The 24,478-nt window shown below is 37.6% G+C and overlaps 1 protein-coding gene across 1 annotated transcript in view; it reads left to right on the top strand.

Annotated features, from left to right (window-relative positions):
- Window positions 1-24,478, top strand: part of BANK1 (B cell scaffold protein with ankyrin repeats 1) — a 145,312-nt gene that overhangs the window by 103,244 nt on the left and 17,590 nt on the right. Inside the window, exons 8-10 of the mRNA XM_088133022.1 lie at window positions 17,695-17,800; window positions 18,579-18,866; window positions 22,798-23,061. Coding sequence (XP_087989148.1) covers window positions 17,695-17,800; window positions 18,579-18,866; window positions 22,798-23,061 — 658 coding nt within the window. The remainder of the gene's footprint in view (window positions 1-17,694; window positions 17,801-18,578; window positions 18,867-22,797; window positions 23,062-24,478) is intronic.

Below are 24,478 nucleotides of genomic sequence, written 5' to 3'. Positions count from 1 at the left end.
TGCTCTCCATACTTGCTTTCATGGCAAGGCAGAAATAATGTTTGTTTGTTTTATAGGTTGTCTGACTCCCAAACAACTTTGGGTAGCTTACAGCTAGGAGCCTATATATGTATGTGTATATGTATATGTATATGTATACGTATACGTATACGTATGCATGTAAAGGATACAACTGATGGGAAAAGCAACGTATTCAAAAAAGAGATCAAAACAAACCAAAGCAAACAGGCAGAAGGACAAAAGGAAGGCTTCACAATTACCCTGTTCCCTGTTGCCAAAGCCTGGGAAAATAACAAATCTCAGGGATGGGAGAGATCATTCCAGAGAGCAGGAATTGCAACAGAGTAGGCCTGCTTCCTGGCTCCCATGAGATGACATTCTTTAACTGATGGGACCAGGAATGCACCCACCCTGCTGGACCTAACTTAAAGCCTGGTGCAAGAGACCAAGGCACCAAGCAGTTTCACAGCTGCAGAGAAGGGAAGGGCTGGAGAGTCAGTAGTCCAGATTGCCAGGAGTTCTGACCAATGGGAAACCAGCTTGCCAGCAAGCATCAAGGAGCTTGCTTGAGAAGTTTTGCTGTTTGAGATTTGGGGCAGCTGAATTAGGAGCAAGTTGGTTCAGCCAGTTGTTGGCATAAGAACCTGGTGCACAGCGCTGTTATGACAGCAGCAACAAATCCCCATCCCCAAATTCTTGCTGTAGCAAGCTTAAAATGAGGCTCTCAAAACAAAGAAAATAAAGTCATGTTAACTAATTGGGTTTTTCAAGTGTTCCTTTGAAATGCTCAAAAATACTGTCAAAAATGGTTGAGGAGTTTGTAAGATGTTGTATCTGGACAGCGTGTCAGTTTTATAACAGCATGACATAGCTGGAAGCTTCTTTTCCTGTATTAAATTTCTCCTTGAGATGCAATTGTTTATCTGCTCATTCACAGTCAATGGTCTCATTTTTTGTCATGGAATATTGACAGAAATCTTGTCTTTGCTTTGGGTCATGAAACAATTCTTATAGCTAGCAATTGTGGGCGTGCTTTTTAATTGCAGAGGGTATGCACAGAGGCCCCAGTCTGGATTAGGAACTTGGGATGGAAGCAGGTACGCTGCTCCCTTCTGCAGCTCATATCCAAATCAGAGGCTGTTAGTTTTTGATATCTACTTTTTTTAGAAAAAGTCACATGGTTGTGGATGGCGTTGTAAGGTTTTAGTTGTTTAGTCCTGCATGTAGTTATGGGTGAGGAAAAGCAACAATCCAAATTATTTATTCAGAGCTGTGACATCCAAGTAATTTGAACAGAATTTATTTGTGCTATTTTTTAAATTAAAAAAAAAAAGAAATTCTAATACATGGATATTATCTTCTGGCTTCCAAAATACCTATGAGCTAATTCTTTCTGAGGGACTTTGAGAATATTCAAGATGGCAATGTTGGATGCTTAGCAGCAGGCAGTTATTCTCATTGGTATTGTAGAAATACATATTATAATCCAATCATTATGCATAAGGAAGAATACACTAGTGCCCATATTAAGCAGGAGCCAAATCACCAAATACCAATTATATGTTTGTTAACAATATAGGAGAGTTAACAAATTATCCATGATCTGCTACCAACCTCAATACACTGAAGATCTGAAGAAGGCTGTTCCTGCTTGCAATGGCATATGCAGAGGCTGTTCCTTAAGATCAAGAAGGATTTCGTGTCCATAGACATTTCCATCAATGTTCCACTGAATATGCAGAAATTGGTTGGAAAAGCCAATAGGCAAACCCTAAAAATAGTGTAAACAAATATTTCCCAACCTGTGACTTCAGGGTTTCCAAATTTGAAAATCTGGGTGGCATCCTGTTGGACAGTTTAGAAAATGAAAACAGAGATGGTACGTCTTTTCAAATAAAACAGGTAAATATTCTAAAATGTTAAAGCAGCACTTCTAACCATTAAAAAGTTTGCTCAACTCTAGCCAACTTCAACCTGTTATGCAATGCAATGGTTCTGAAGATCTTACAGTTCTTATAGAGGATGCAGTTTCAGAAATGGGACTCAAGAAGTATAGGTACCAAAACATTACTAACCATACACACTTAGTTTATTCGTATAATAATAATACCGATAAAATAATGCTGCAATGCGCAGGTCATTAATTATCGTGAGTTATAGGTTGTCATAATATTTCCAAGGATATATAGCAGGAAACACCTATCTGGCCAAGCATCGCACCATTACCTACATAGATGAGGAAATCCTTCAGCTTCCTGCAATATAATGTTCATGTACATGAACTATTGCACTGGGACCATCATTTTCTGAAGGTCACATCAGGAAGCCAAAGCTAAAATTAAAATACAATAGCACCACCTTATGGATATAACCTGATTTATATAAAATGTCTGGTCTTGATTATGCCGGCATTCCATTTTGCCTAATGAAACAAAACACTTATACATCCACAGCAAAGCAAAACAAAAGTGGATCACCATCATCCACTTCCCTGATATCCCTTGTTTTGTTCATTAATGTAAACATTAACTTAATAAAGAAAACTTTTGTTTGGGATCAAGTCTTCTAGGAGACTAACAGTCATACTTAATATTTTAATGGTATTGGAATACAAAGGAAGACATGTAATTCTAATTATCTACCAAAGGCAAAAAGATATGTGTTCCATGTTGAATGTTTTCAGCTATAAATCTGCATATGCAGCAGTGTGAGCAGCCTCAGTAATAGAGTAGCATAATAATTACAATCAACAGTGCTTTGATTTCTAATCTGGCTGAGAATTTTCTGAAAGCTTCTATCAGAAACTAGTGGGGAATGGGATTTAAAGTCCTACAAAATTTAGTGTGATTTGAATAGTCCTCATGTACTTTTTCTTATAAGCCCAGGCTCAAATTCTCTCTGCCATAGGATTTTATATCCATTAATTACGGATAACAAATGAATTATGAATATTGTTAATAAAAACCAGAAATGCTTGTATTGCTGCTAAACAGCAATGCTCAAAATATCTGCAACAATGTTAATTTGGAAGTGCAGACTAAAAAATGTCATGAAGTGTTGGCACAAGAGTTCTAAAAGGAAATAAATACCATGTTTAAAACCAAAATTTAAAAGATTAAGCTTGTACCTCCTCTATAAACATAAAGTGATTGTTGATTATCCTGACTGTACAGAATAAAGCTTTCCCTTCCCTACCCTAAAAAAAAAATAATGCTGTGAATCTGTTGCCTTTATGTTTGAAACTGGGCCAGGAAGAATCACCTTTTCTTGCTTCAAGTAGTGAAGTGTCAAAAGCAATTGTGGGATTTTCCTTCTCATGGTATAAAAGGTTTCTGCCCTAAGATAGAAATATTACTATCTTGGGGAACAAATTGGGGAAGGAGGGAGGGAGGGAGGGAGGGAGGGAGGGAGGGAGGGAGGGAAGGAAGGAAGGAAGGAAGGAAGGAAGGAAGGAAGGAAGGAAGGAAGGAAGGAAGGAAGGAAGGAAGGAAGGAAGGAAGGAAGGAAGGAAGGAAGGAAGGAAGGAAGGAAGGAGCAAATCAAGTTTATTTCCATACTCCTTTTGTTAACAAAGAAGTTTTGAGGAAGAGCAGCTGAGTTATTGACAAGCTCATGTTCACCATTCTGATTAAAAGAATGAACATCCCAGAAGAATTCATGGCTCTGATGACATTACTGTAGGTAGATACCCCTTTGCTACATCTGCCACTGTATTACAAGAGTCAACAATCTGCGATGCAAGTGGGAATTGTTGAGAGGGGATGTCAGTGCAATTTTAGTTTGGAAAGGTCATCCTTAGATTCTAGTATCATTTTTATTCCTTGTAGCTGCCAGAATTGTTGTGCACATACTTTGAAGGGAGTATTGAAGGCACCCCACTTTTCTTTAAAATGGAGTGCTTTTACCAACTAGACATGCCTGGCAGATTCCATCTGGGGCATAAGTCTGGCAAAAATGGAATTGTTTCCTGCCAACAGTGTTCTTGACTTCTTAGTTTGGACTTAGTACTATATTGTGCAAACCTTTGGCCACATTGGGGATACAATTTAAAGGAAAGGGGAGCACATCAAGTAACAAAAGTAGATATCTCATCCTCCTACAAGTGTTGATGAAGCTCTTGATTGACATCATATGTTTTGTATACTGTAAACTGAACTATGGTTTTTTTATATACAATACAGTGCCATACCTTCCTAGAAAAGTAGAGTCTCAGATTTAAAAAATGGCCACGCAAATATATGAATGTACAACTATTTTGCACTGTAAACAGTTTCTGAGACTATTATATGATCTGCATGCTTCTTGTTAGAGCTTTATGCTTTAAAGACAGGATGTTAAATATAAGAACCCTAGGCCTTATCAAGACCAATAATGTCAAATAATTGAGCCTGCAACATCCTTCTTGCCCTTTACACAATTCAATTATCTTCAAAACCTAAAAACGACAAATGGCATTCCAGCATACAGTACTTGCAAAAATATCTGCTGTTGAAGTACTCTCAGCATGCCATTTAAAATATTTCATAAAGACAAGCTCCTTGTAACAAGCGAGTGTTCCCCCTAATGTAAAAGTAAGTCAAGGTCATGCTAGACAATGAGTTTTGATCTCTGTCAATTACATTTTGCTCTATCACATTTGTGGTATTTCCTTGCTTGAAAAGATCCACATTGGCCATGACAGTATCATGAAAAAGCAGATAAGGCTTATCAGTCTGGAAGCCATCCTGGGCATCTTGTAGGCAAACTCTTCAGCTCCCCATTTAGTGGTTGACCCCAGATTTAAGACACTTACTGATATCCATCTCTTTTTCTTTTCATCAATATCAACATCTCAGAATGCATCTGAAATCAAAAGACTCCTCCTTAGTAAATCTGCTGTTGTGGGAATAAATGGATGAAGGAGCACAGTATAAATCCCCTTGAGGCTCCTGGAGGAATAAGCAGCATATACATCTAATCAACAATTAATTGAAGTGGATGGTTTGAAAACTATATACCATGCTCCTCTCAGTTGTTTTATGAGAGATTGCCAAGCGTATTCTAGAATTCTTAAGTTTAGTCCCACGAATTACTATGGAGTAAGATCAGTTGCAGGCAGGGAGGGCTGGGCAAAGTGAGGCTGCTCTGGAATGATCTCTCAGAGATCAAGTTTGCCCTCTCCATGCTGGCCTTCAGGAAATTGTTAATTTCAGAGGAAATTGTGAACCTCATTTTATGTATTGTGCAACTTTTATTATTTTACTTACTCTTATTTTTATTGTCATTTATGTCCTTATTTTACTGTGGATATTTTAATTGTCGAGAGTCAGTTGGTTGCAGTAGGATAATAATAAAAATAGTAGTACCCAAACTACTTCCTAAAGGAGATTCTCTCTAAAACTTTTATTAAAATTAACTGGGTCTTCCTATGTGTTCTTAGTTATTGGCTTGCTTTTAAGTTTTATCTACTGCTTTCATTACGTTTTTACATTATAAAAGTGATGTAAGTTAAAATGTGTTTTGAAGCCCAACACAGACATTCATAATTTATTTTTCATGCAGTTTTTTCCCCTGCCTTTCAGACCGTCCCTGTGCCCCTAATGTGGTATATAATACTTCGTTTTGCAGCTTCAATGCCTTTGCCCATAAGTACACAGGCACAATTATCCATCCATCTGGGGGCTTCATATCGCATGATATTTCTGAGGGTGTAGTTGTATGTACAAAGATTCCCTTCTTGCATATATTTTCACTGTATATGCAAACTCAGCGAGTGTGACTAACAAGTCTTTGTGATGGCAGGAGCAAAGCTGATAAGCACAGCCTCATTCCCCTTTCATGTGCTGGTTCAACAGTTGAAGATTTAGACTGAAAGGGCTACACTCTACAGCACAGTAAAGGCTACTTAGTCCGCTGCTGCAGATGTCAATGCAAGAGAAATAGTCAGTGGTCAAGATCAAAAACAGCAGAGAGTACTTACAGCAAAGTCATTAGGCAAAATCGTCATCAGTATTCAGTCCAAGGCAATGAGATAATATTGGCGTCTAAGGTTCTGAAGGCTCAGTTTCTGGCAAAGATTGGGGTTTTCAAGAAATAAGACAAGGCTTGAAGGTCAGGCTAGAGAAAAGTTCAGTAAGTAAGAACAGTTAACAGCTCTCAAACAGAGATTTTTATATTGAAATTCCTGACTCCTGACTAAATAGAACTAATGCTGATTAAAATTAATTTCAGAAACTGAAGAAATCCATCATTATTCCCAAGTAGACTACTACTTCCAAGGCATTATTTCAATTTTTTTTCTCTCTCTCTGTTATTTGGCTCTCAATCCAGTGTTATCACTGCTGTTGCATGGCAGAAGCCATATCTCTGTATCTGAATCATATCTAGGGTTGGACAGCTGGGGACAGTAAAGGATGGTTGTGCCAAGACCACAGTGTCAGGCCTTAATATCACAGGATCAGAAGCCAGACTTTTTGCCCAGTTCCTTCAATCCCCTTTTCTCAGTGTGGGCCAGAACAGAGATCTTTCATTTCAGTTGGACCAAAATAGTTTTCAGAAAGAAAATGTTTAAAGGAAGAAGGGAGGGGAGCAATCCATTAACTGAGTTGCATCTAAACATATTGCAAAAGACACTAATTGTACTGTACAGCCACTTAAAAAACCAAAATACTGTCAGCCAGTCCCGGGATGTTCTCAGCTACACCTGAACATATTTTGAGCTCCAGAAAATTAAAGCTATTGGAGTGATAAATAAATGACTAAATAGCATTAAAGGAGAGTGCAAGTTAGCGGAATCTGAGCTAGGCAGCCTTGGGAAGACTGTATACATTTGTACAAATATATGTCATCTTCTGACCATGTATAACTAAGCACTTATAATCATTTTAATGTATTAAACAATGTAACTTTTGTGTTACAATGTGCCTTTGTAAGTTTATCAAAGATGATGGTCTACAGTATTCTTTTTTATTTACTTTTTTCCCTCACTACCACACAACAAGATATAAATAATGTATAGAACAGCAGTTGCATAGTCCAATATAGCAGGTTAGCTATATGCTAATTGTATGCTAACTTGAATGGCTAAAGAAGAGACTTAAACACATTCATAGACAATAGTTTTATCAATAGTTAGTAATATTCTTCTGTATAGAATGTCTGAGTTCAAAGCAGAATAAAAATCAACAATGGGAAAGGGCTACTGACTTCAAGCCTAGCTGAAGATACTTGATTGATCGTTGTGGGAAACCAACTGTGGGACTAGATTTGTATTCCATTAATTGGTACCTTCTACATGTATTGGTATTGCAGTTCTCAAATTTCTTAATTACAATTCCTAAGGTTTACATTGCTTGGGTATTCTGGGAGTTGCGCTCCTGGGTGGACGACGTGGAAGACTTAGATGAATCAGCCATCCAGACATTTTTTATATGAATAAGCCAATTATATCGGAAGAGGCTCCAGTAGCAAAAATATATAAATCTAACAACAGATCAATGACCCATCTAGTCCAGCATTCTGTTCTATACTGTAGCCATTTTATGTTCATAAACATTAACAAAATGGTGATTGCCTTCTTTCACTTTTGCTCCCTAGCACATCCGTTGAAAGTGACTTATGATTCCAGAGGCAGTAAATATCTCTCAAAAATATGGTTATTAGCAGCCAATCTTCCATGAATTTGTCCAGCCCTCTTTTAAAACCATCCAAACTGGTGTCCATCACCACATCTCATGATAGTAGCTTCCACAATTAAAGTGTGTATTGTGTAAAGTACTTCCTTTTATCAGTTCTTAATCTTTTGGCATTTCATTTCAGTGGATGACCTTGAGTTTTAACAATTTGGAACACCATACCGTTGTGTCAGAAAGCAAAGAAACAGCCTCAGAATGAAAGGGCTAGATGTCTTATTTGCCTCTTCAGTAGATAGATTAGGTTTTGGTCTTCCCAGCTGGAGTCTATCTATTTGAGAAACAAGCTTTCTCTTTGCCATGTGGGGTACTTCAATAGCAGTTTGATTTTTGCTTCTTGCTGAAATAAATTTGCTTACAGCAGGCCTTTCAAAAGAGAAAACAGCTGAAGTTTTAGCTCTGCTTCTGCCAAACAAAAAGTTATGTGAGAAATCACATATGAATACCTTACACCATCTGAACTGAAAAATAACCTGCTGCCAGGTTATCAATCAAGTATTGAAAATTTTGCTATGATTATATAGCCTCCTAAGAGCAATATAATACTTACCTTTATAAAAAATATTGCATGTGTGTGAAAAGTACAGAATTGTAGCAAAAAATACCACAAGGTAAAATGAATCTTTAAAAAAAAAATCTCATTAGTTGGTGCAAGCTTTCTCCAAGAAAAAAATCCCTTGCTATTTTGTGTTCATATTATAGAACAGTACAAACAATGGAAAAAATAATGTACCTCAGATATAGATTAAATAAGTTTGTTGTCCTTTCTCTAATCTAATTTAAAAATCCCCCCCCCATATTAGCATTTCGGTATATAACTGTAAATTCATTTTGCCAATATCAAATTGTATTTCCTTTTATTATTTCTGAAAGCAATAGTGCAAAGGGGTCTGCAGTTATTTGAAATCCTGGGCAGTAAAACAGATGGCTACATATGATGAAAACCTGTATCTCATTTCATGCATTTGGCAATAGGAGCATGAATTGGACTCCTCCATTGACATTAAAAATTGCTAAGGAGCTAAACTGAACTTGCAATAGTTCTTTAAAAGAGTGTTGTTGTTTTTTAATCAGCCCTCAAACTTTTATCCACAATTTTGTGTGATTCAGTTCTATAACTAACACCTCTGCTGGGCAGAGATCTGGAGACTTAATGATAAGTCTTACTCCCCTGGAAACAAAGAAGGGGGGCTCTTTTTTCCTAGGGTGAAGGAAGGAAGTTGCTGTGGAGATGGGGAAGACCATGGGGTTTGAAGAGGCATTGAAAAATTTCTGAGCAGTCTCAGGTGAGGACAGAAACTATCAACCATTCCTAGAATTACAATGGTACCTCTACTTACGAACTTAATCCATTCTGTGACTCTGATCACAAGTCGAGTTGGTCGCAAGTCGAAGTAAAATTTCCCATAAGGTTCAATGTAATTACTATTAATCTGTTCCGGCGTCCGCGGACCACGCGTCAGGGGCAGAAAAACGGCCGCTGACCACGCAGCAGGGCGGAAAAATGGCCGCGGACCACGTGTCAGGGGCAGAAAAATGGCTGCAGACCACATGGAACGGGCGGAAAAATGGCCGCAGACCACGTGGAACGGGTGGAAAAATGGCCGCAGACCACGTGGAACGGGCGGAAAAATGGCCGCGGATCCGGTTCGTAAGTCGAGGCGAGTTCGTAAGTAGAGGTAAATTTTTGGGGCCGGAGCTGATCGTATCTCGAAAAATTCGTAAGTAGGGGCGTTCGTAAGTAGAGGTACCACTGTACCTTTCTCCCACTGCAAATATAACCCAAGGCGCAGAACAGTTCTGGTAAATGTCCTGATACCATCCTCTTTAGATTAGTATCTAAGCTTCATGATTCATAAAAGGGTGAGGAAACATTACTGAATTAGATATTTTGCCTTTGTTGGATTTTTGTTGCCAATCATGCATTTAGAATAAAATAGTGGGAAATAAGGATAGATACAGACCAAATAACGTGAATTTAATTTCCCAGGAAATCAGTGGGAACTAAATTTAACTTACTGAGCCTAGATCCAGCCCAATATATATCCAGTACAATTGTGAATTTCTACCTATGGAGATGAACTGATGACAGCAAAGGAAGGTTTAGAATTTTATTTAAACCCCATGCTGTTTTTCTGTTTGAAATAAATGGCCATGGCAGCTAGCAAAAAAAATGTCACACACAGAAATCAAATCCAGGAAAGACAGTAATAGAAGAAGAAGAACTACAGCAGCAAGAGATCAAGTGACATCACATAAAGTAATTTTTATCACACTCCAAAATATCTGTTCTTATTTTATGCAGCATGAAAAATCTAGGAGTCATCCAAGTGATCTTCCCTTGGAGAAAACTGTCCTTCTTAACCCAGATTATGGTCACTGCAAGATCTGACTGGTCATTCCCCTGCTTTGTGTCCTTCCCAACCATGCCAGGAAAACAGGCATCATTGGCCCACTCCTGTATGAACTGGGAGATCAGGACCTGCATTTTCTTTTTACACATTGTTCCTTCCTCACAGTCCCCAGGCCTTTCCTTTCTTTTTCAGAGATTTGCTCACATGGATGACTTCACACACCCATCTTCTTTGACACTAACACAGAGCCTTTTAAAAAAGGTTTTTTTCCCCTCATGGTACCACTGCAACTCTGATGCTACTATAATCAAAACAGTTGGGTAGTTCTTTCATTCCTACAACCCTTGATAGATTCATAGAAACTTAATAGCAAGGAGGCATTGATAGTTCAGCATTATAGAAATGAAGTAGCAATATTCCTACATTGTAACTTAATTTTTTTTTTAAAAAAAAAAAGGGGGGTGGAGGGAGGGAAGTTTTGCAATACAGGTAGTCCTTGTTTAGTTACCACAACTGGGACCAGCAACTCAGTCACTAAGTGATGCAGTTGCTAAGTGGAAAATCATGTGACCATGACTGTGCTTACGATTTTACTTCAGCTTTCCTTTTTCTCCACTCCCCCACCCTTTGGAAAGCTCACCCAGGTGCAGGGATAATTAGCAAGAAGAGAGTTAATGTTTTATTTACATTCATTGGAGAGGAAGGTATTACAAGAGAGTAAGCAGGCACACGATGGGGAATATACATCAAAAGGAATGTGCTGGCTTCTTAGGAAGCAAAAGAAAGCTTTTAGTATGAAACTGATTAGGGTCTGGTCAGTTACAAGCACTAGCTGTTAACCTGCTAATTAAGGTCACACAGCTGAGCTTGTTAACTTGCTGTTAGCACCTTTTGGGGAAGCACTGCAGTGGGAAAAAAGCAGCTCAGGAAAAGATTGCTTGTTTAAGCAATGTCTCTGCTCTGTAAGGGGGAAAAAGAGGGGAAAAAGCATCAGGCACAGGACAGTGCATACCAACTGACTGTAATGGCAAACACATGACTGAGAGAGAGACCTGTGAAGCTCATAAATGCAGGCATAGGTCGCAAAGTTCATCACCGTCATAACTGCAAATGGTCACTTCCCGAGGCAGTTGCTAAACAAGCACTACCTGTTCTGAGAGCAGGGAGCAGGAATGCAAGAGCAGCAGGTTCATGCAAGGCAAGCATGTTCACTCAGGCTGGACAGACACAACAGTACACCCACTGGGAGATGTAAGGGTTGAATGGATCATGGGCATCTAAGATGAAGGATAGTTCGTTGATTTAACAGGCTATCGTTGGACCAACTGCAAGTTTATTTTAAAAATCAAAACAGCAACTATTGACCAGCAGACAACACAGCAGCCTGGCAGCTGAGGGCAAAATGGCTGCATGGGGCATTAGTCAGCTGCTGGAAATAGGGCAGAGGCTTGAACAGAAGCTGGAAATGTCTGGGGGATGCATTTGCAATGGCCTGGGAGTGGGAGGAGGATGTTGTCATGCAATCCTGTACTTAGGAAGCAGCGCGTGGCCCATACCAGTGATGGGCCACACAGAAAGTACGGATCTACCTATAATTTTCAGCATCAGAACAAGCAGTCTTGTGAAATGGCAACAAGAGCCAGTGTGGTGTAGTGGTTAAGGCACCAGGCTAGAAACCGGGAGACCGGGAGTTCTAGTCCTGATTTAGGCACAAAGCCAGTTGAGTGACCTTGGGCTAGTCCCTTTCTCTCAGTCCTGAGAAGGAAGCAATGGCAAACCACTTTTGAAATCTTGCCAAGAAAACTGCAGAGACTAGTCCAGGCAGTTGCCAGGAATCAAAAACTGACTTGAAGGCAGAAAGTAAACAAAAAAACAAGAGAGCCAGTTTGGTATAGTGGTTAAGGCACCAGGCTAGAAACCGGAGGACTGTGAGTTCTACTCCCACTGATACAAAGCCAACTAGGTGACTTTGGTCCAGTCACTCTCTTTCAGCCCTAGGAAGAAGATAATGGCAAACCACTTTCAAAAAATCTTGCCAAGAAAACTACAGGGACTAGTCCAGGTAGTCACCAGGAGTCAAGACTGACTCAAGGGCACAAAATAAATAAATACATAATACCAGGTATCCCTGAAGTTTGCAACAGGTAGCGAAAACATCCTGACTGAAAAGATATAAATTGATAAGAAACTGCCATTTGCCAGTTTAAAAAAAGAAAAAAGTAGTCTAAGAAACCAGATTCTTCTCATCTCCTAACTGGAAACAAATACCAATATTATTGGGGGGAAAAAACAGTGAGCTCATGTTAAACCCCATATAATTGTGTTCAGAACAGGTGTTCTTAAATCATGGCCAGGAGCATCACCAGACAGCTGATAAAATTCTTCCAACTCTCTGCTTTAAAGAAGGGATTGTGTGGATTAAAGCCATCTATGATCCTATCGGGTGCTGGAAGAAAAGAATAAACAGTTGGAGATGGCTTCCAGCATTGTCTTCTCCTATATGAGCTCCAGCTGCTCCTGCTATCTGATACCATCCAGTGCTTCCCTGTCCTTTGACAGAAAATGATACTTGCTTGTTGCACGGGGAATGGATTAGATTCCATTTTTTCAAAATGTTCTTACTCTGTGTCTTGAACTAGCCTCCTACATTTTCCATTCTTTTTCTATTCAGGGCATAATAGCTATAACTGATCCCCATGTCAATAAATGCACTCTCATACAGATTCAGTTTAAGCAGGTATTTGGACATCAGTCACATACAAGAACACAAAAACTGCATTTTCTGCATAAGAAGGAAAGAATCCTATGTCTGGAAGCTTCTGATCAGGACATGAGAGTGCCAGCTCTCACAACTAAGGATTAGGACATGATACCTTTGACTCTGGAAGTAATATACAATTGTCAACACCAGAAGTCAATTGTCGACTTCCCACAACCTAAATTAATGGTCCTCATCATATCTGGTGGCAGAAAATGCTCTATTTTATGTGCTGCAAAGAAGTATTTCCTTTTATTGATCCCATAGGCCCCCGTATTTAGCTTAATGGGTTTTAATATTGTGAGACAATCAAATTCACTTCACATACTGTACTTCTGCCATGTCTTCTTTTCTGTGATGTCTTGAAAAGCTGAAAAGTTTTGTTTTTTTTCCTCTAATGGGATGATGTTTTACTTCACAGCTGCACTCTGTGGCACTATTTCTACCAGTATTGGTTTCCTTCAGTAGCAGGGAACATTATAAGTAAAATAACTAGTTTAATAAAGAAATGGAATAATAATTATCAGTCTTAAAAAAAAAATCTCATTCCTTGTGTAGGGGACACTAGAGAAATCTGTGAATGCGCTTTCCATTAATAAAACTAGAGCCTGGGACCAACCAATTTTTATTATTGCATTTAAAATATATCCTAGTGATGCATCTATAAGCAGCAGAGAGGGAGCATTGTGGTTACTGGATAAAATGATTTTGTTGCTTCTTTTTTTTACTTTATTTATGTATATATTGTACTTACACATTGTCCAGTAGCTATCGTTCTCTGGGCGGAGTACAGTTAGCATACAGAATAGTAAATATAACAACATGGCAACAATCTATTCTGTAATATACCCAAATTCTAGGACTGGCCAAATTTTTAACCCTGGTGCCATCACCAAACATTCACCAAGTAAAAAAGAAACTTTTTTTGTCATTCCATCTACAGAATATTAGCAGAATTATCTCCAAATATTATCTGCCTAGTTGTTGCTATTTATGACTGTCACTATTTTTTCCTGTAATGACTGACAACTAGAATGACAACTTTATGGCAATTAAAACCAAAAAAAAAAAAACCCTTAGGGGAAAAAATGAGCATTATTATTGCAAGCCATCTCTAACAGTGAGTTTTAGAGTAAAGTATTTAGAAATACTTTACAATAAAGTATTTCAGGAGGTGACATTCTGGTTTTAGCTCCTATCTTCTAATTCTTTGTAAGACACCATACTTACAAGATAGTAGATCACCAAGAAAACAAGGAACAATGTGCTTTTCAAATATTGAAGGAACAGAAGAAAATTGTTGGCTGATGGATATCGGATTTTAAGATGATATATTGTAGATTATTAATACCAGTCTTAATGAAAGAATAGAGTTGGTTCAGGCAGAGTCGCTGGGTGGGATCAAAAGTCATTTCCTGGGTGCTGTCTATGCTCCACAGGCAGGGCTGAGTGAAAATTGGTAATGAATACTTAAACCATTTCCAGTTTTCTGATGAATATTTTACATGGTGGAATGAATTTTATTAGTAGCAACAATGCAGAACTAAGAGCAGGCTACATGTTTTTTTCTACAATGCCTGATTGTTAGGTGACAGTATAGAAATATGTGGAATTTATTAAATAAAACTGTGTCTCTTCTAGTAATTAAATGGCTTTATATATATAAAACGCACGTGAAAACAACCCATAGAGCAAACCTAGCCATGGAGGTCTTTTGGTGATAGGGGCAAATCAGGATGACAGGCAATCTATACTAGTGAATGTTGCTCTTAATGTTTTTAAAGAAAGGTAAAGATAGAGAAAAAACAAAAGTTTTCATTACTGTATCTAAAGTATTCAGTGTCTGCTTTTGAAGACTATAGCACCCTTTTTGAGGACTACAGCACCCAGAATTCTCTTGGGCATGATACCTTGGAATTGTAATTCTGGGCTAGGTGTTTAATAAAGAGGGCATTGCAGATTGTCTTGGAATTTTAGAAGCTATTTCCAAGTCTCCAGTTGTACTAGGGTCTTTCACAAAATTCTCTGCCTCTTCCTAAAAGAAAAACTTCTGAGTCGAAGTCAAATAGGATTCTGATGTCCTGACTCAAACTTATTTTATCATTGTTTATGCATGTGCTTTGTTATAAATTCTGCTTTCCCTGTGTTACATCATTGTTTCATTTGTGGCCTAATATTAATGAAGTTCAGGAAGGACTAGGCCACTTTATAAATCTTAGCGTTTTTTTCTTCAGCTCCTGAAAGATTCCACATCCTGGAAAAATTAATAGTCATGAAAATGCAACATGCTGTACTGCTTGATCATGTTCATCATCTTTTTGATTTTAACAAAATGAGGTCTGGGCCATGCTGGCAACCAAACACTAAATTGCTACGCTTTCCTCCAAACAATCTTGAGAATTGTAGTTTGATAAGTGTAAGAAACTGAAATGTCTATAACAGACTACAATCTTGTCCTCATATATCTGTGACTAAGTGCCACTAAAGTTGGTAGAAGTTAAATATGGTAAATATATACGTATAAAATTGCATCATTAAACCTCTTCACGCAATTTTATAAAACAGAATTCCAGACCTAGAAGGACGAATCACAGTGGTGTGATACATTTGTGGCCTTTTCATTCTTCTGATCCCAGGATGCACTTCATTCTTTTGAAAGATTATTCTCCTATAAACTATTCTCTGAAACAGCTCAAAATCAGAACAAATATCAAAACATGAAACTTAATAAACAACTAAAAGTATTTAAAAAGTAGTCATGTTGATACAGTATATACTTGCATTAATATCTGAAGAGAGTTCACACACATTAAAGGCTACATCGCAGATATGAAAATTAACATACCATTATGTCTGCAACCAAATAAACAAAAGAAAAAGGGGGAAATTTATCTTTTTTTTTTTTTTGAGGAATTTCCTAGACCTCATGAAAGCCATAGATTTGACAGTCACTGGTGAACTGTTCAAAATCAGAGAGGGGATTGGTAAGATTCCCAAGGGGTTTTGAAACTTCAGTGGCTATGTAACACTATTCTGCAACTCTTAACAAGCAATATAGCAACATAACCATATAGGCAATAGTAGGGACCCTGAGATACCTCCTTGTAGAGTTGATGTTTTGTATTCATGAACTATCAGAGTTATGCAACACTTTGAAGTAAAAGGGTCCTTTGAAGTAGGCAGGACATGCGCTTAGCAACTGTTTGCATCTCCTTAAACAGTGTTTCTCAACCTTGGAGCTTTAAGCTGTGTGGACTTCAACTCCCACAACTCTCCCACCAGCATGCAGCTGTTTTAAGGAGTTGCAAAGAAGTCCAACATTCCCAAAGCACCTGTGTCTCTTCCAAAACGACATGCTGCATAGCCCTGTAAAGTATAAAATTCTGGGTATCATGTCTCTTTCCTTAAAGATATCAAACCTCTCAGTTATGGATTCTTTGTTTCTTATTTTTCAAATATGTCAAAACTGGGTTTTCCCTCAGTTTCACATTTTAATGAATATATCAGGTTTGATTTGTCAAATGTAGATTGCTTTTTTAAAAGTTTGCACTAACACTAGCATGAATTTTGTGCTCATTTCTCCAAACTTATGTATTTTTATTTGCAAATTTGCCTAAGGTATATAGTTTCCCATTTCCCTTAATATAATGTATTTGTGTACATTATTTATTTAAATATGCATTTTAATGTATATTTCCCTGTTAATTGGTGAACTATAATACAAAATCTGGAGAATGGTATATTGCCAGTGGTAACTTAGTTTCATTTTGATTAGAAGGCCACATCAGATAAGTCTGCATTCATCTACAAACTTAACTAATTTCTCTCCCATCCAACGTTTTATTGCAACTTTCAGAGAGGAAAAAAAAAAATCCAAATTGATCACGAATCATAAAAGTATAGTTGGGTTAAGCTGCTGTACAAAATAGAATATGTGCCATGGGAAATTCATTATCGGAAGCACATTCCTGTGCATATTTAAAAGCAAGGTTGATAAGATTCAGTGGAACTTGCTTCCAATTCCAGATAAGATTTAATAGGTTTCAGCCTGGATTTCCCAACTCTTTTTTTATTTTCCTAAACTGCAGTGGCTGACCAGGTGCCTAGATAAAAGGTGTGAAGACAGTTACTTTGTCTAATGTCATTATCCAAATATAAATTCCCCCTTCAATCTACTGTGACCCAATTCCTGGGCATAACATGCCTCAATGTCGGAAAAATGAGAAGAAAAAGGCAAGATATCAGTCACAAGTCTCCAACCCTCTATCTCTGAATCGTATATAGATAATTTAGTTTAACACCAGAAATAGAGATTTTCAAAATGGCCTCGCACCAACACTGAGTCTCACCACAGAGAAATATTTGTATAGAGCAACACAATTACATTCAAGTGTTTCAGCCAGGAGCCAAGGAATAACATAACTAAATTGCATGTTTATACACTGAGGGTTTATGTTTTTTCAAACTACTTTTAAAATTGAGATTTCCACAAATAAGTTTTAAACTGACACAAGTTCTTAATTTCAGATAAAAGCAAACAATTACCTAATTAGAAATTCCCAGGCTAATTGTGCACCTAAAAAAGTTATTTGCCATTTGGATTTTAGCTGTGGGTAAATGTATCAAAAGTGAGAAAGAAAAGGAGAATTAATAATTAATTCCCTTGCAAATGTGCTAGTAATTTGTGCTTTAAATCTTTGTTAAAAGAAGTCAATATAAGAAGAAAAGAAATCTCTGATATTTTTCTGATTTTTGTGTCTTTAATACTTCTGAGAAAAAAAAGTTTAAATGTAAGTATATCTTTTTGGAGAGAAAAATCATGGCTGACTCTGAAATGGTAATATTTTGTGATTATGAAAGCCTTATTAATATTATTATTATGTATTGCTTGACTTTTTTATCCCCCATCCAGACAAATGAAGATGAAAACATAAGTGATGAGAAGGAGAAAGAAGTAAAAGCTGAGGATGATGTCTATGTGATTATGATGAGTTCAGATTCTCATTCTAGTGGACTTGGTAAGTTTCTAAAATGGAGCATTCCACTATTCATGTATTATTATATTTACAATATTTCTAAGTTTAATTAACCTAAAATGTTTCTGTGTATACATCAATAAAATTTAGATGTATTACTTGCCCACAGATAGAGTCAATTAAAGAGTATATGGTAGCCACTTCTCTACAGCATGGATAGACAATCCAAATGTTTTAAATTTCAGGACAAACACTAAGTCATTCCAAGTGTATGGAAGGCACCATGCCTACCCGTGGTCACTCCGTTTATGCTTTTCTCCTTGCATTTGTGTAATCAGCCCATAAAGCGCAGAGTTTGCAGTAATTCACGCTTTTCTCCCAATGGCAATATTTATGCATGTTAAAGACTGTAAAGTGATAGGTTGGCACGCTAGTCTGTTAAGAATAAACAGGACCAGCTGCATAAGTTATAGCTTGCTCTGCTCATACATATGTGCTGCAGTGCATCCAGAATTGGACACTGTGGGATAGGGAGGAGGTACAGTAGAGTGCTGCTTTTCCATAATCATTTAACATCACATGCTTGAATATGTTATTTAGAGATGTTACAAATTAATGAACGCCTTTTCTATTCATTGATAAATATTTTAGATGTTTCTTCACTGGAGTTATAGATGTGACAGCTTTCCACTATACTATATTCATTCATGAAAGTTTAATCAGCATCGTGGCTGTTTCTCTGTAGAAATCTGCAAAATGTAAAATGCTTCCAGATGGTTATTTTAAATGAAATAATAATATATGTTCCAAACATTAACAGGCAGACCAAGCATAGAAGCACCACCTGGAGCCTGTTTGAAAATCCAGAAGAATAAAGGGGTGAATGCTGATGCAGAACTGAAAGAAGATAATGAGGAAGGAATGGTAGAAAAAGAAGAAAACAAATTAGAAGAAAATACATATCACTTGAGAGATAATTGTTGCAGCTTGTATGATAACATACTTCAGGATGCCCCAGAAGCAAAGAGCTACTCAGAGGGACCGCCTTTGCCACCCCGAAATCAATCTCTTGCCAGAAAACACAATGAACTTTTCTACTTGTATTCAGGTATAGATTAATGGAATAACACAAAACATTTATAGCAGGATCACAACAATGTTCAAGAGTGCTGCTACGTCAGATCAAAAGCATATATATTCCCACATTCCCTGCCACATAGTGTCTGATTCAGGAAACTAATTAGCAGGCCATGAGAGGAAAAACCATATTCCATTGTTGCTTCCTAATGATTACCATCAATTCTGCCTTTTTGTTGTGGACTTTGGATTCAGTATCATTGATCATCCTATCCCCATTACACTTATTGATGTGTCCTATAAGATCCTGAAGGGAATGTTCTTGCATTGACATAGAAAACACCCAGCCATTATATTTATTGGAATTAATTCAGGTCCTCATGGGAATTGCACTGATACACAATGTCTAGTGTTACTGGGAAGTGAACAGTTTTGTTCCCAAAGGCAATCTCTGACATCATCTCTCCGTCCCCCCCAAAAGCAATGTCACCAGATAGTCTGAAGCAGACATCAGCTGCTGACTCCGGCCCAGGGAATGACATTTCAAATAAATTTGCTCTCCTTCCTACCTCTGAGAAAGATTGAAAATTCCAGGAACTTATGTTGATCTGATTTTGTCCCAGGTTAGTCAAATGGATCAAAACAATCTACTTAGAATTTTCAACTATTATATATTGATAATAATGCTTTGAGTGTTCTGTTCATCAGATTAGTTAAACAGGTGCTGCCTTGCTTTTCATTGTAACCTTATTAAGTAGTTGTTGTACTAGTGCTTTATTTGGGTCATTGACCTGCCTTAAATAACATAGAAATAAAATAAGATTAAAAGATAAAATAAGATGTATAATACAAAGCAAAATAGAGAAGAATAAATTGAACATGGCCAGCACAAGTGAAACTGTCTTACTTCAGGTAAGCCACTTTGAACATTGAGATGATTAACATTAAAGCTTCAGTGAAGAGACCATTGTAAATTACAGCTAGAAACAGATAAATGGGAGGTTAACAATTATTGTTATTACAAAACTTTGAGCAAATCTTGCTGGTTTCTTTCTGGCTATTAAACAGTATTTGGTGACATTATAGGAGGCTGCATCACTCTGATTAGGTAAAAGATAATTGATATAAAAAAAAGTCAGTATGGCCTGGGTATTGAATTAATAAAGATGTAAACTTATTAAATATTTAGTTAAGCATATGAAAGAAAGAAGAAAGTCAGGAGTTCCATTCAGGAAACTTTTACAGAGTTCCTGGGTCCCTTATTTTCCCCATATTCTGGGGTGACTAAACATTCACTATAAATATAAAAACAATTTAAACCCAACAATGAATAGAAAATGAGTTTACTTTGCTGAAGAAATTAATATGTGAATGTGCAAATGTCCAAAACAGAAATTAAACTGGAATATAAGGTTATAATTTCCTAGTAAGTTAATATAGGTGTGACCTGTAAATTTTTAAATTTTAAGGTTTATTCAGTATTGGGACTGCTCTGTACTTTTTTTAGTGTCTTTTAGAAGTCCCTTGTTAGTTCCTGTACCAAACACAATGGGGAAAGATCATGGGTGTATCATAAGAAACCCCACAGGAAGGTTGCGTGAATCCCTTATAGTAAAATCTACCAAGGATCCAGTGACACTTTCAAGGTCCCGACAGTGGGGCAATTGGAATAAGGTCAAAGATGATATACCTCCCTCAATATCCCTGCAGAAATAGTTACAATAGGTCCAAAGTTGGTCTGTGCACGTAATGCGTTGCATGCTTCATCTTATCGTCAGCTGCCCAAATATTTTCTTATGCATGTTGGATATTATATTCTGTCTTTACATGTTTTGTAATGGAAGGGCAAGGCAAACATACCAAGTGAATATGGAGTAAAATGCGTTCTATCTCCCATTCTTCATCATGTTTAAGAAGGCAACGTCCTTCTCAAACTACAGTTCCCAAGATTCCTTGGGTATCAACAATTCAACAGATATTAATTTCATTGTGTAGAAATTGTGGTGGTAAAAGGTACCCCCCCCCGCCCCATACAGGGGGAGGAAAGAGGGCAAGGGTAGGAACCGTGAGCCTGCAAACCCGGCAGGGGCATACCACACATGGCAGACTTCCCAAGCTCACCACTCTCCTGAGCTGAAGCCTGGCACCAAAACCATTGTGAGAAAAATGCCCCCCTAAAGTAAAACCAATGCATTTGGAGACAAAAGCAGTGAAGAATACTTTATTGAGATATGCTTACAGTGATCATCGGGCTTCCTCACCACAAAATGCTCAAAGCACTGCAGCAGAAACAGGTCTCTTTTATTTGCTGAAAAATAAAGAAGGTACAAGATAAACAGGAACACTTCTGGATCCTGCATCCAAGCTATCGTTCATATGGCTTTGTTCTGGAAATATCACTAGTCCCAGGGACCTTTTCAAACGCAGGGGGAGGGGTTTGGAGGAAGCAGATAAAGGGCTCTGTCTGAACTATAATTCAATAGAAATTATCAGATTGATTAATGTTTTTCACTCAAAGCAGCTAAACTAATCAGTTAAAATACAATTAACGCTGGGAGCTATTTTAGGGAAAAAAATAAAACAGTAAATGCATTCATACATGAAGAGGAAAAGCAGTGGAGAAAAATATATATACTGAGGCATGATAAAACAAGAAGAGAGTTAGGGGAAAGTGCATACAAATGAATGTTGTGCCTCCAGGCCTCTCAGAGTCTTAAAAGAGCCCTGACTATTTCTATAAATTTGTCTACACTGATGGAAGATGAAATTAAAAGGCTATTGGAAAGAATCTGGCATGGCTTGCTGGAATGCCAGATTTGCACACGGCTACATTGTGCTTGAATAAACCCGTGGTGTCATGCAACAACTTGAAGCAGTTACATCCCAAAGATGAAAGCAAATCCCTCTGAATTCCTTCTGAAGAAATCTGTGTGATTGTGCAGTATTTCCATGAAGTAGCAGGGTACTTTCATCTTCGGGAAAGTAACTGCAATCATCATCTTTCTCCTTTTTAGAGAGCAATTTACAGAAGGCTCTGCAAAATAGCTAAAATATCAACTAGATTCATCCCTTGCTCTTTCAGAGAAAAAAAAAAGGTAAATAGTGGTGTGAGTCCTACTAGAACAGTTCAGAGATCAAAAGGTTATCAGAGTTAGTGGAGTATGAATAAAAAAGGAATTTCAGTCTTTTCTACTGTCTATTGAAACTACACAAAGTCACCCTTAACATACCTGGCTATGAGCCTCAGGGACCTCCAAAGGTGTTGCCAAACTGGAATTGTTGATGTGGCCAAAGGGAATAATCAAACATAACAATATGCCTGCTTCATCGTACTCTTCTGGAACTAATATCACACTGGCAGCACTTCTACTTCTTGATCATCCACTGAGTTTTGATGACCCTCACCTCCTGGGTAGAATTTTTGAAACTTCCACTAAAAATGAAGAGGAATAATGAGATCTCTATACTATTTATTATATGTTGAGAACATAATTTATAATTCCCATTTTGACTCTAATAGAAACTGTAGATATTGTAGCTTTAAGAAAACAACTGCTGATATGAGAAATTTACAAAGCTAGCTGTGACTTGTTCTGCAAGTTGATAGATACACAGATACACAGACAGACAGACAGACAGGCAATTTGTGCATAGAGGTAGTTCTCATTTAGCAACCACAGTTGGGTCCGGCAACGTGGTGGTCACTAAACAAAGTGGTTGCTAAGTGAAATAGCAATGGTGCTTATGATCTTACTTTCCTTTGCTTTACAGACCTGTGAAGGTCATAAATGCAAGGATTGTTTATAAAGTTACTTTTTCATCACCATCGAACAATTGCTACATGAGGTAGTCACTAAATAAGGACTACCTGTAATTACAAAGATCCATATTAGCCGACTTATACCAAAGTTTTCTTTCAGAGTTGTGTTTAAATAACATTGGTGCCATTCTGTTTGTTATAGCATGGAAAACAGTGGAAGGCCAAATGGAAAATAAGGAAGCAGATGGAGAGCCAAAGATAGATGATTATTCTGACGAAATATATGTGGAAGATCCATACACTACTGCTTTAGTAGATGATGGTGTGTACGATACAATTATTGATAATGAAGCTAAACAGCGAAGGAAAAACGGTAAATCCTTTATTCTGAATCGGCCACCAGCACCTGCACCACGTCCTTTGTCTGTTGCTGTGAAAGAGGAGAGCACTTCTTACATAGCTCAAGGTAACGCTCGTAGGCATTCAGTCTTCAGAAAACTCCTTGATGAACTTTTCCTGGAAATAAACATCCACCTCTTTATTTCTGTCATTTCAAGCACAGTAATAAATCTTGACTTTCCAAACACTTAAGCCCACATTCGGCAACTTGCTTACAGAAGCACCTCACAGACACAACACAGCCAGATGTTCTTGCAGACAAAACAGAAGCCATATGAGTATGCAGAAAACCTGCCTATTACAGAACACAGAAATCAAGCCCAGCTCCAGTGGTATAAGGAAGGCCTCACACCTAGTAAAGTTTACACCACAAGCAGACTCTGGTGCCCTCTAGATGTTTTGAATTTCATTTCCTATTAATTCGTGCTAAACTGACCAATGGCAAGGGACAACGGGAACTGTAATTCAAAACATCTGGATTACATCAGCTTTCCTATCCCTACTTTAAATGGAATGGGGAAACCCAGGCCTCTACACTGTGAAGCTTACAGTAAGGAATAGTAGAAACAATCTCAGGATTACAAACTGAAGTGACAGTGAGGTTTTTCTAGATCCTATGCTAAAGGAATCCACTGACAAATCAGAATAACAAGTACTGGAACAAATGCAGAGTTATGGACTTTACCGGCAACCCAACCCTTGCACATGTTACAATGGAAAAATCATTAAAACAGAGAGCAAACAAGCAAGTTGAATTATGCTAATTTATATGTACTTTGAGGATAACTATGCTAATTTATCTATGATGATTTCCCATAGGCCTAATATGAGCTTGTGGGAATAAAACTTTGGAAATTCCCAACTCAAAGGTCTAAAATTTTTTGGAGAAAGAAAGTTTGCTTCTCTAACATCTATAGATAATCTGTAATGTAACCATAGTTACAGTCTTTTTATATAGTCTTATTTTTTTTAGATAATTTAATATGGATATTTATATTTTTTGTTGTTGTTGTTGTTGTTTAGTCGTTAAGTCGTGTCCGACTCTTCGTGACCCCATGAACCATATTGCGCCAGGCCTTCCTATCCTTCACTGCCTCCCTGAGTTTGGTCAGTTTCATGCTCATTGCTTCAGTGATGCTATCTAACCATCTCATCCTCTGCCGTCCTCTTCTCCTTTTGCCTTCAATCTTTCCCAGCATCAGGGTCTTCTCCAAAGAGATCTCTCTTCGCATTAGGTGGCCAAAATATCTGAGCTTGAGCTTCATTATCGATCCTTCCAATTATATTTTTACTGTTTTTAATGTTTGGATTTTAATTGTGAGCTGCCCAGAGTCACCCTCTGGTTGAGATGGGTGACATATAAATTTAATAAATAAATAAATAAATATTTCTCTTTTAGCAAGTTCAGCTGTGAGTTGAAGGGAGCAAAGATGATGATCCCTCGACTTGCTTCTCACATTTGACTTGCAAAGTACAGTGAAGAT

This window comes from Python bivittatus, unplaced genomic scaffold, assembly GCF_059951505.1.
Source record: "Python bivittatus isolate LINGU-HERP-01145 unplaced genomic scaffold, Pbiv_v1 ctg000070_np1212, whole genome shotgun sequence".
Classification (NCBI taxonomy): domain Eukaryota; kingdom Metazoa; phylum Chordata; class Lepidosauria; order Squamata; family Pythonidae; genus Python; species Python bivittatus.
The sequence above is the reverse complement of the archived record's forward strand: the minus strand, read 5'-3'. Positions and strand labels throughout refer to the sequence as shown.